Raw genomic sequence first — 11,017 nt, forward strand, 5'->3', positions numbered from 1 at the left:
ACATTCGAAGACCAAAGACGCGCCTAATTAATCCTTTTGTCTCCAGTATTGTATAAAAACCTATCCCGAAAGAAAATTCTTCCCGCGAAAACAAAATGCCACCATTTTCATATGTTTTTTAATTTAACTCTCTTCCTCGTTTTAAATCAGAAATCAGAAATTAGACATCAGAACAATTTTTTTGGGTTTCCCTTCAAATTTCGATTCCGTTTCACCTAATTTTCTAATTTCGTAAATCGCCGGCTAGGAGCGGCCATGGTTGTTAGCTTCTCGCCGTTGTTTAACGGCGAGAGAGCCGTTGTTCTGCTTTTTATCGGTTGCGTTCTCTTCTCCGTCCGCCTCTCTCTGCTCTTCCACGGCTCCATTCTCGGTCTCCTCGCTCTTTTCGCTCTTTACATCGAGATATGCGCTGAAACTACTTCTTCCTCTTCCATTTCTCAATTCAAAACCAGGTAACCTTACTCCTTAGGGTTTCAAGTTGAAATTGAGGTTTAATTAAGGACAGTACATAAATCTAGAGCATATTCTTGTTTTAATTTTTATATTAAAGCACCTAATTTAATATTGATTCTATTTTCAGGCCTGCTGCTTCGTCGGGGATTTTGCTAGGTGCAGTTACATTACCTGCTGTTATGCTTTCTAAATTGGTACAGCTTTCAAGGGCATTCTCATTGCATCAAATTGAATATGAAGGTACTAATCATCATTTAATATAATCAATTTCGCATCATTAGACTATATCTGTCCTTGTATTTATATATTGATGAACACTTCCATTGACTTATTGATTATTTTGTCTAATCCAATTAAATTTGTGTTGGTTGTTAGTAATTGTGCCTAGTTATTGCATTTAGGCTGTTCATAATTATATTTATATTCTGTTAGCTAGTTGCCTATTATATATTTTAAAGAAAGAAAAATTCCTTTTGTTAATGTCCTGATATGTGGTTATATTGGCTGAATACTGAGTTGCCATCTTTTGCATTTGGGGGATTTATCATATTGATACTTAACAATTATATTCACTATGTTTTTCTAAAATTTATTGGGAGGCAAAGTTCATTGTACCGTGATCTTGAATCACCTAACTCTCTAGATTTATTATGACATGTTTATCTTACTATGCAGAACTTGATTACATGTCAGTGCAATATTGGGCCGCAGTTGCTAGCTGCTTCAGTGTACTTATGTTCCTACGCTTGGTCATGTGGCATTCACATAGCTCGTGGGCTGCTAAGTTTAGCTTTGGTTGTTTTCTTTTATGTGCAGCGCAGTTGATATTGTCTACTGCTGGTAAGTCTGGAATTCTACAACTAGTGTGTATGTGGAGGGGTTTTCTTGTAATGGTTGTTGTACAAAGTAAGCAAATTATGTCTCTTTCTTGTGAATATCTGAACAAACCCCTTCCTCTCAAAATAATTAGAGGCATATGTAACAGTGTTTGTGGTTCAGCTGATGAATATTTGCATCAGCAAGACTTCTATTCTTGATTACTGTATTTATTTATTTTGCAGGTATATCAACAGCATTAAAATTACTGTGGGTGCTCTCTCATGGATTTGCAAGTGTGAAATTGGTGCAGCATCTTCTTAATACATTTCCATCATGTGCTTCCATTGGTATGTGAAATTATACTAAATAATTCTGCTTTGCTTTATTGGTCATAGGGTACTCCAAAGTCATAATAATATTGAGTTCAATAATAAAATTATGATACAAGAATTATATGCATTCCTTTTCCTCCAGAAAAATTAGATGGACATACCTTATCAGGTTATAATTTTTGATTTACCGACAAAATATATCTTAACAGAAGCATGGCCCATTATTGTGTGTTCTATCTTATAGCCTTTAGATGCATCTTCAGTGTCATCATTTCAGCAATTGAGACTCTAAGACCATCCACCTGTGAGAACTTGTAGTGCATGTTTGTACATTTCATGACTGTTGAATTATCTAATGTATTTTCGTACGAGGTCTTGTGGGCATTTATTCTCTTTGTTGTTTCCGTCATGCATTCATCACAACAGTTAGTGGTAAAACCTTAAAACGATGGGTTTTCATGAAAATGTAATGACAGTCGTCTGGCATTAATTTCTTTTTGCCACCAATTTCCATGATGCCTACCAAGATATAAAAAAATTATACCTTCAATATTTTAAATTAATGCGTTCAGTTCTGTGATACGAAATATGAGGTATTTGCAAGCAAACACTATACATCGTAAGGAATTTGTCATCAGTTGCAGCAGATCACAATTGATTATCTGGAATTAATTTCTGTAAATAGTGTCCTTGTATTTCCTTTCTATGATTTTTAGATATATTCATATGTAGGTCTTCCCAGTTCCTTTCTGTAATTATATTTGAACTTTGCCTTTGTAGGAGAAACACTTTTGGTGACTATGGGCCTTGTTCTCTACTTTGGTGACATGTTGGCTTGTACGATCACAAAGGCTAGTGCTTTCACAAGATATTTTACTATTCTTCCCTGGATTAAGCCAGGAATTTTTATGTTATATTGGTGATGAATATTGTTTGAACAGCTTCAAGGATACTTGATTTCATCTGAGTCAGTTCCTTTTCAGTATGGAATTAAGAGAAGTGAGATTAGTACTATCATTCAGGTATGAATTTTTTTTTTAACTGTTAAATTATCAATGAAAAGAATCATTCTTGTACTATTTATTATGCTTACTCAACTGGATAGTAAAGGTTGTTCTCTTCCATGCAGGGTTTACTTCTTGGTCTTCTTCTCTTCCCAATTGTCTTTAAATTTGTTCTACGGTTATGGGCTTGCTTTTTCAGTGGAACAACCTCTGGATCAGTGCCATATAATGAGAGAGAAAGAGCTTTTCTATTTTTTGCTTCACTTGGTCTTATCTTGGTTTTGATCATCCCTACATGGATGCAGTTTGTCCAGGATTTTCAAGTGCATCCATTGTTATGGTATTATATTTTCTATAAATATTTTCTTCAATAATGGAACTTTATCGACTTGGTTTACAATCTGATCTAATGCAGAAGTAAGCTGCTTATTCAAGTGAGCTTAGAGCCTTAGAAATGAATGGATAAGTGATAGATATGCTATTTTAATGGCATAGATGTTTATTGACAGCTGGAATCATGATTTTCATGATTATTTTGATATTTTAATTACCGTAATATTTTACTACACCTTATGGGTAAGACGGTTGCTGCTAGAGTCTGAACTTTGACCTGGGAACTCCTTTTTGGGACAATGGCTATATATAATGTCCCAATAGGGGTGCAAGTTGTTTGTCACTGCAGCATGCTAACTGTGGCAAGTTATTTACCTGCACTTGAAATTGACAAAATGCTACGTATTATGGTGTCAAATTTTTTGTAACCTATTGGATGTAAATTTTCAGAATGCCTTCATATCATCTACTTTTTTAACAGGGTAATAACATTTGTCTTTTCGGAACCAGTTAAAAGACTTTCATTGTGTATCTATTGGGTATGCGTAATATACATTTCTGTTCCACGGTTTTACAACATATCAAAGAGTAGTAAGATTGAGCGGATTCTTCTTCGAAAGTACTACCATCTGATGGCTGTTTTAGTGTTTCTACCTGCAGTTATCTACCAGGTAATTCAGGAATAGTAATTATGTATTCAGATTGCCCCTTTTTATCTTGTGTTTTTGTGTATTCTAGTATGTTTTTTTATTTTTTTTTTATTTTTATTTTTATTTTTTTGTTGTTGTTGTTTTGTCCATTCTAAGGGGTTTCCTTTGATATAGTAATGACTTTATATTTGCTTTTCAGCCAAGATTTCTTGATCTTGCATTTGGTGCAGCCTTGGCAGTTTTCTTGACCCTGGAAATTATTCGAGTAAGTCAATCAGCTATGCAGATATGTGCATAGGTTTTGTGATCAAACAACATGATGATGGCTAGTTTTACGATGTATTCTAAATGGCGTTCAAGTTTGTTAAGGCTGATCTACAGATCAACTTGCAACTTTAAATGATAGGATTTTTAATGCCAAATAGAAGAGGATAAGAATTTCTAAAACATCCAATTTTGAAACTTCTGGCTGGAACTTTCATGAGAAATAAATTATAACCATAATTGACCAGACCACTTTATGAATTATAGCCCTTCTGTTTAAAAATTTGGATTTAGGCTTTGTTGATTCATTTTGTTTGAAGATCTGGAAACTCTAAAGAGAACAAAAATTGTGATATGAATTATCTTAATGTTATGTAGTGCCCTTGATCATTCAAAGCACCTGACAGCTTTGAAGTTCTAAGATGGCTGACACGGTTCTTGTTGGCGGTGACAACAATATGCCTATACAACATGGGAGTAGTACTATTGTCAAACTATGATGTGTTGGTACTGTGAGCAGATTTTGCAATAAATGACAATATATGGGAATTATGATAATCACTGTAATGAAATTGTCTGAGGTTAAGAGGTTATGCTATTGAGGAGTGAGGATAGTGCTTCATTTCAGAAGTATTGGATCAACTGTCATCATTTAGCTGCTCAGTCAGAAATGTAAAAAGCACTCCCAGGTCATCAATACCTAGCTGGTTGGAGATAACACAAATAGGTGACAGGTGTCTAGAACAGTCCCTGGCTACGCTCCCTCTCCTCTTGGATTGAACAGTCTTGTCTGGGTTTAAAAACACTGGGATTTGTGACCTTGACATAAATTCTAATGCAATGTTGAAGTCATCACTTACATAATTTATGGTCCGATTTTTCTTCATATTTTCTTCATTATGGCTTCCTCCACCTTTCCTGTTGTATTTTTCGTAAGGCATCTATGTTGTGGACAGGTATGGAGAATTTGGCCATGGGGACAACTCATACATCAATTTATGAATGCATTCACAGACCATCGCGATTCTGATCTCCTCATTGTCAGGTATAGCTTGTTGTCTTCTCAGTTTGCTTCTGTGATACACATGGTTGATGCAAATGACAGAGTGGCCCTTCTTTTCTCGTTTTCACTTTAATCAGTCACTTTTCACTACTATTGGGATGTGCGCTTCCCATTTGGATGTCTTCTGGGTACAATGACCGACCTCTTGCTCCTTTTGCTGGAATTTTGAGCCTCGGAATTGGGGATACGATGGTGAGTATGGTTGTTACCATGTGTGTTGCTGCTAATATGCTAACTATTAAATGCTTTTTTGTTTTATATTTGTATCTAGTTTTGGCATCATTGAAGTTTGAAAATTGCACATCCTAGGTCTAACAATCTCTAGGATCTTTTAGAATCCAAGATTATCATTAGGACAATGGTTGCTGCTTCTGTTAAAAATAGTTTCTTCACTCACTGCAATGCATAAATGGTAGTCTAGCCAAGTTAGCATTGCAGAATGAGCTAAGGTAACATAGACCTTTTCAGGAATGGTAAGACAAAGAAGAGTTGGAAGGGGGCATGAAGAATATGACGTGGCACCAGCATCATGATTGACAGTTTCTTGGCACTTTAGGTTGAACCTTAGCACTCTTGGAGAATTTTAGACCTCTATTCAAATTGGGTCAATATTTTATCGAATCTTTCAGCCCAGCTGATGCTCGTAACCTTCTAAGCGATTGAGAATAACTCGTGTGACTTTTGCTGTATTTCTGGATATAATTGAAGATTGAGACCAAAAAAAGAAGACAGAATCTTAAACTGCAGTGTCTTACTGTAGATTTTCATGGGTTTCTGGAGTTGGATCTAGATTTTCCTGTAGTTCTCTGGGACTATAATTTAGCTGAAGTTAATGTTGAAATTCTGATGACAGGAATTTTTATTTTTTGCTCTAGTTGTGAGTATTTTCGGACATTGTATCTTGGTTGATACAGTAGTTATTCAAATTGGCAGGATGCATGTGTTCAGTTGGCCATTGGGATTCTTAGGGCCTGAATAATTATATCTTAAGGTTGCTATGCATCAACAGGAAAGGAATCTGATAATTGATGTAAATGACATTGATTAAACCCATAGTATTACCAACCAGTGTGTTATTCTATGGTTTTGTTCATACTTGTTGTATCTTTTATAGAATAAAAATATGGCTTTGCTTTTATGCACAGGCATCAATGGTTGGCCATAAATATGGTGTCCTCAGATGGAGCAAAACTGGAAGTAAGTATTATCTTTACTTCATAAAAAACAAAAAAAGAGAGAGAAGGATTTATTCTTGCGCAGATTTTGCTTCGTTGTGACCCTGCTAACATGTGGAGCTTATCTTCTTGCTAGAGAAAACCATTGAAGGGACTGCAGCTGGTATAACTTCTGTCATGGCCGCTTGCTCATTTTTGCTTCCTCTTCTAGCATCCACTGGTTATATTCTTTCCCAGGTCTCTCTCCCTTCCTTTCTCTCTTTCTCATGCAAACATATGCTCATACAGGCACATGCACGCCACAGGCACCCACCCACCCACCCGCAGACAGAGAAGCATACTTGTTCATGCACAGGCTTTTAATATCATTGTTGTCTGGTTGACCTATTGTCTCAGATAGTTGAAATGAATAATTTATGCACAAGTTGATGTTTCCACTACTAATTTATGCAGCACTGGGTCTCTCTTCTCCTAGCAGTGATTGTGAGTGGTTTGTTGGAGGCTTACACAGCACAACTTGATAATGCTTTCATACCACTCGTTTTCTACAGTCTTCTATGTTTGTGAAAAAACACAACTGCACCTCAAAATATTAGTAAATTAACAGCAAACAAGGAAATTGTCCTGCAAATTCCATGATTTTTTTTTCAGTTGCTTCACCCAAGAAACATGCTGTATATAAAAAGAACCTGCTCTTATAGAATTCAATATATCGCATATTCTTCAGAGGTTGACATGTCTCTTCGACTAGGCTTAGATTGGCAATTGTAGACAATTTGGGGAACAACTTTCTTTTTTTGTTTTTAGTTTTAGCCTATTTTTGTATTAATGTAAAGTCTCAGTATAGAAATTTTTTTTCGCATTGATTGTGGAGCAATGTGATAATGTCCATCATATGGAGAGCAATTGTGAATAGTTGTTTGCAGCACCGCGTATTCCTTTAGAACGTTCACGTGAATGATACAAGAGTGGAGGCAGCGGCGATCTAAATAATTTTGTGTTCCATTAACATTCTTGAATTTAATTTGAGAATATAGCATTTCAAATATTGAAAGTAATATAGTGCAATCACATTAATATGACTAACGAGTTAATGTGACAGTTCAAACAGGCTTATGACAAAAATGGTGTAGTTTGTAGAAAAAATTAGCAAATTAATGCGAATTTGAAAGTATTTTTAACTGTGATGCGGTGATGATAGAGAGAGGGAAGGGATAATGTTATTTTAGGTGTTTGACCTTGTGATTTTTTTCTATTTCAGTGTCTGAATAGAAAATGACGTCAATTGATTTCAATTTATTTTCAATTTGACATTTCTTGATGAGGTGGACAATTGGAGCATACAATAGGACTAAGTGAACAGAAAAATGATGTTAATTGAGTGTCTAGATTTTTAATTTATTTTCAATTTAATGTTTTCTGATGAGATAGACAATAAGTGAGGTTCACTTTTACCTGAGTGGCCACTTACACGGCCAGACAATTAATACACCTAACAGTCCAGTGTGACATATGGAGTCAATTTACCATTCCAATCTCATTTGTTTCATTTGACAGTTCTTTTTCTTTATTTTCATCCTCTTCCTTCTCATTGTTCTCAATTTCATTACCAGTAACTTCCTTTGAAAATAAACCCTTATCAGTCTTGTCATTTAGACCAAAGGTCACTTTCTTTTTCCCATTGCAGCTCAATTTTTCCTCAAGATTCTTCTCTGTAAGAACACTAAAAATACATAAAATCCACATGAGAGTAAACACTATAAATTTAAACAGCATTCCAAACCAAACGAGTAAAAATCTTATTTTTTTAGCTAATAATATTGAATAGCTTACTTGGAGTCTGTAATGGGTTCTTCAGTGGCTTGTCCCTTTGTGCAAAATAGAAATTCCTTCTTTCTTTGATGTGATTTTAGAGGTGAAATGTGGATTGAGAATTGAGAGAGAGAAAGAGAGAGGCAAAAACGCAATTGGTGAATAGTAAAGTAACATAGCTTATTTTTGTTTCCAATGTAACAAATGAGGTTAGGATGGTAAATTGACCCCATATGTCCCACCGGACTGTTGGGGTGGATTAATTGTTAGGCCATGTCAGCCGCCACCTACGTAAAAGTAAAACCCACTTAGTTATACTGTATATTTTGATTGTGGGGAGATACTAAATTAAAAAAATAAAAAATAAAAGTCTAGACATTTATTATTTTTCTTTTAGATATCAAAATATAAAAAAAAATTGCAAATTCCGACAACAAAAACTATATTATCCTGGTAGGCAATTGGGCATGACACAGTTTTAGCATCAGTGGCTTCCATTTCAAAACCGTTGATTGAACCAGAACCGAATTACTTTTAGCCAGTTTCGATCTTCTTCGGATTTGGCATTGAAAATAGATAATTTCAAACTTTTGATCTCTTTTAAATTTTGTAACTTGGATAAATAATAATGATAATGAAAAATAGTACTATTGAAAAAAAAGCTAAACCAATTTAATATAAGTCTAAAAATTTATTTTAAAAAAATTATAATAGAAAAAAACAATTAGAAGTTTATTTGAAAATTTTTTTTTATGGTTTCAAATCAAAATCATTAATTTCGATTTTAAAAAATTAAAAAAATTAGAACCAAACAGCAAATGCACATCTCGATTACGGTTTCAAATCAAACAAATGATCACAGTTAGATAATGATTTTGACCCGTCCTAATTTGATTCTGGTTTAAAACTGAATAGTGATCATGTTAGGATATCGACTCTGATACCAGTTGTTGGGCATCAGCTCTGATACCACTCGTTGGGCCCTTTTAACCAATTAAGAGAAAATAATTACGGCAGCGGAATAATAGAAATGGGACATACAGAAATTTACGTGGTTCACCCTCAACTCTTTTAGGGCTACGTCCACGGGACAAACTCCGAATATTTCTTCCACTATTAAAACAATAGTAGGTACACACAGAGAGTAATACAAAAATAGTGGCACACAAAGTGTTTCCAAAAACACCCCAAAATAATCCTCACTATTTTTCTCTCCCAGTTTTAGGAAACTCATCCTAAAACTATAACACTCTCGCTTGCTACATTTTCTCTTTCTTTCTGGTATGTGTTGTGCGTTCTGCCTCTGCCTCTATTTATAGGCAGGTTAACGCGTAGGAATGCCGTGTACAACTCTTTCAAGTTGTACCGCCCATGTGCTATCACTGTTGAACTGGCTGCTCCTATTTTTTTTTCTTACTTTCACACATGTGGGTTCCATTTAAGTGGGCACACCACAACAATTCTCCCCCTGCACACTTAAGTGGGAACATTAGCCATATTCTCCATCATCCATGCAGCTATCCGACAGTATTCAAACTTTTCCTTTGAAAGAATCTTCGTCAACATGACTGATCCATTTTCTCCTGTATGGATCTTCTCAAGCTGTAACAGCTTCATCTCCAACACATCCCTGATCTAGTGATAGAATGGAAGGAGGAATTCTTTCCAAGGTGAATTGAGCTTTGACTGTCACGACACGGCTCCCTCTGCAGCTATAATCTATTAGATCTGCCCACCATCTTGTACCGCCGCTACAACTTTGCGGGACACGCCGCCCGAACTCCTTTTGTCGGGAAGACTTTCGACACAAGGCACAACCTACAGATCTTTTTCCATTTCTTCCTTCTCTCCATTCGTAGAAGGGCACTGTTTAGAACTCAATTTAAAGTGATTAGTAAGAGGACAACTAACCTCTTTAGCATTCTCCATTCTAAACCTTTGAAGTACTCTCTCAACGTACTTCTCCTGTGACAACCATAATTTCTTGGCTCTTCCATCTTCATGCCAAGAATTTGCTTTGCTGGTCCCGAGTCTTTTATGGCAAAAGACTTACTTAGCTGTTTCTTCCAGCTAGAATTCTGACCAACAGTCACCATATCAACAACATAGAGCAAAAACAATGTAGTCATCATCAGAGAATTTCTTCATAGTGATCTGAAGTAGTCTTTCTATAGCCATGCTCCCCCATAATAGACTCAAACTTCTTGTACCACTGTCTCAGTGCCTGCTTTAAGCCATACAGGCTCTTCTTCAGTTTGCAAACACAATCCTCTTTTTCTACAAAACTCTCTGGTTGCTCCATGTATATTTCTTCTTCCAAATCTCCATGTAGGAAGGTAGTCTTTCCATCCATTTGCTCGATTTCCAGATCAAAACTGGCGGCCGTTCCGAGCACTGTCCGAATGGATGTCATTTTCACAACTGGTGAAAAGATCAAAATCAATACCCTTTCTTTGATTAAATCCTTTCACAATCAGTCTAGCTTTGAATCGTGGTTGGGAGCTGTGTTCTTCCTGCTTCATCCTGAACACCCACTTGTTTTTCAAAGCTTTCTTGCCTTTGGGCAACTTCACCAGCTCAAATGTTTCATCCTCATGCAAGGACTTCATTTCATCTTGCACGGCTTCAATCCAGTTCCTCTTGTGTTCATTTCCATAGCTTCTTCAAAGCTTTCAGGTTCTCCCCCGTCAGTCGTCAGTACATACTCATTGACTGGATATCTAGTAGATGGTTGTCAGACTGTACTAGATCTTCTTAATGTTTGAGAACCTTCTGGAGCTGGTGGCTGAACATGAACACCACAATCTTCATCTGGTTCATTTTCATTAGGAACTTCTGGATTTTCTAACTCTGGCACTTGTTCTTGTGGAACATTTTCTTCATCTCCAATTTGTTTGCGTTCTATTGGAGGGACTCTCTGTATGTCTGTTGAGTCTTCATCAGATCTATTGGCACTCTGCTTCAATATCTTCAATAGTCTGATCTTCAACAAATACAGCATCACAATTTCATATAATCGTCTTCTGGATTGGGTCATAAAACCTATAGCCACATTGGTCTTGGCCATAGCCAATGAATACACACCATCTAGTCTTGACATCAAGCTTAGACC

At 36.0% G+C, this 11,017-nt stretch overlaps 1 protein-coding gene across 3 annotated transcripts; it reads left to right on the top strand.

Annotated features, from left to right (window-relative positions):
* On the top strand, positions 1–6,957 carry LOC105628038 (phosphatidate cytidylyltransferase family protein). Of its 3 annotated transcripts, XM_012209341.3 has the most exons (14): positions 3–452; positions 581–693; positions 1,129–1,293; positions 1,515–1,619; positions 2,385–2,455; positions 2,546–2,626; positions 2,734–2,948; positions 3,423–3,612; positions 3,791–3,856; positions 4,812–4,900; positions 4,996–5,110; positions 6,064–6,115; positions 6,230–6,330; positions 6,547–6,957. In XM_012209341.3, exons 1-14 carry the CDS (start codon positions 256–258, stop codon positions 6,658–6,660), a joined length of 1,674 nt encoding a protein of 557 aa, XP_012064731.1. In that variant the 5' UTR covers positions 3–255; the 3' UTR covers positions 6,661–6,957. The 3 variants fall into 3 exon arrangements, with proteins under 3 accessions (XP_020532622.1, XP_012064732.1, XP_012064731.1); XM_020676963.3 differs by lacking the exons at positions 6,230–6,330; positions 6,547–6,957 and having other exon boundaries at positions 1–452; positions 5,377–6,115; XM_012209342.4 differs by lacking the exons at positions 6,230–6,330; positions 6,547–6,957 and having other exon boundaries at positions 1–452; positions 5,387–6,115.
* The last annotated feature ends 4,060 nt before the right edge of the window (positions 6,958–11,017 follow it).

This window comes from Jatropha curcas, chromosome 1, assembly GCF_041381405.1.
Source record: "Jatropha curcas cultivar XTBG-Jc1 chromosome 1, XTBG_Jcur_1.0, whole genome shotgun sequence".
NCBI lineage: Eukaryota > Viridiplantae > Streptophyta > Magnoliopsida > Malpighiales > Euphorbiaceae > Jatropha > Jatropha curcas.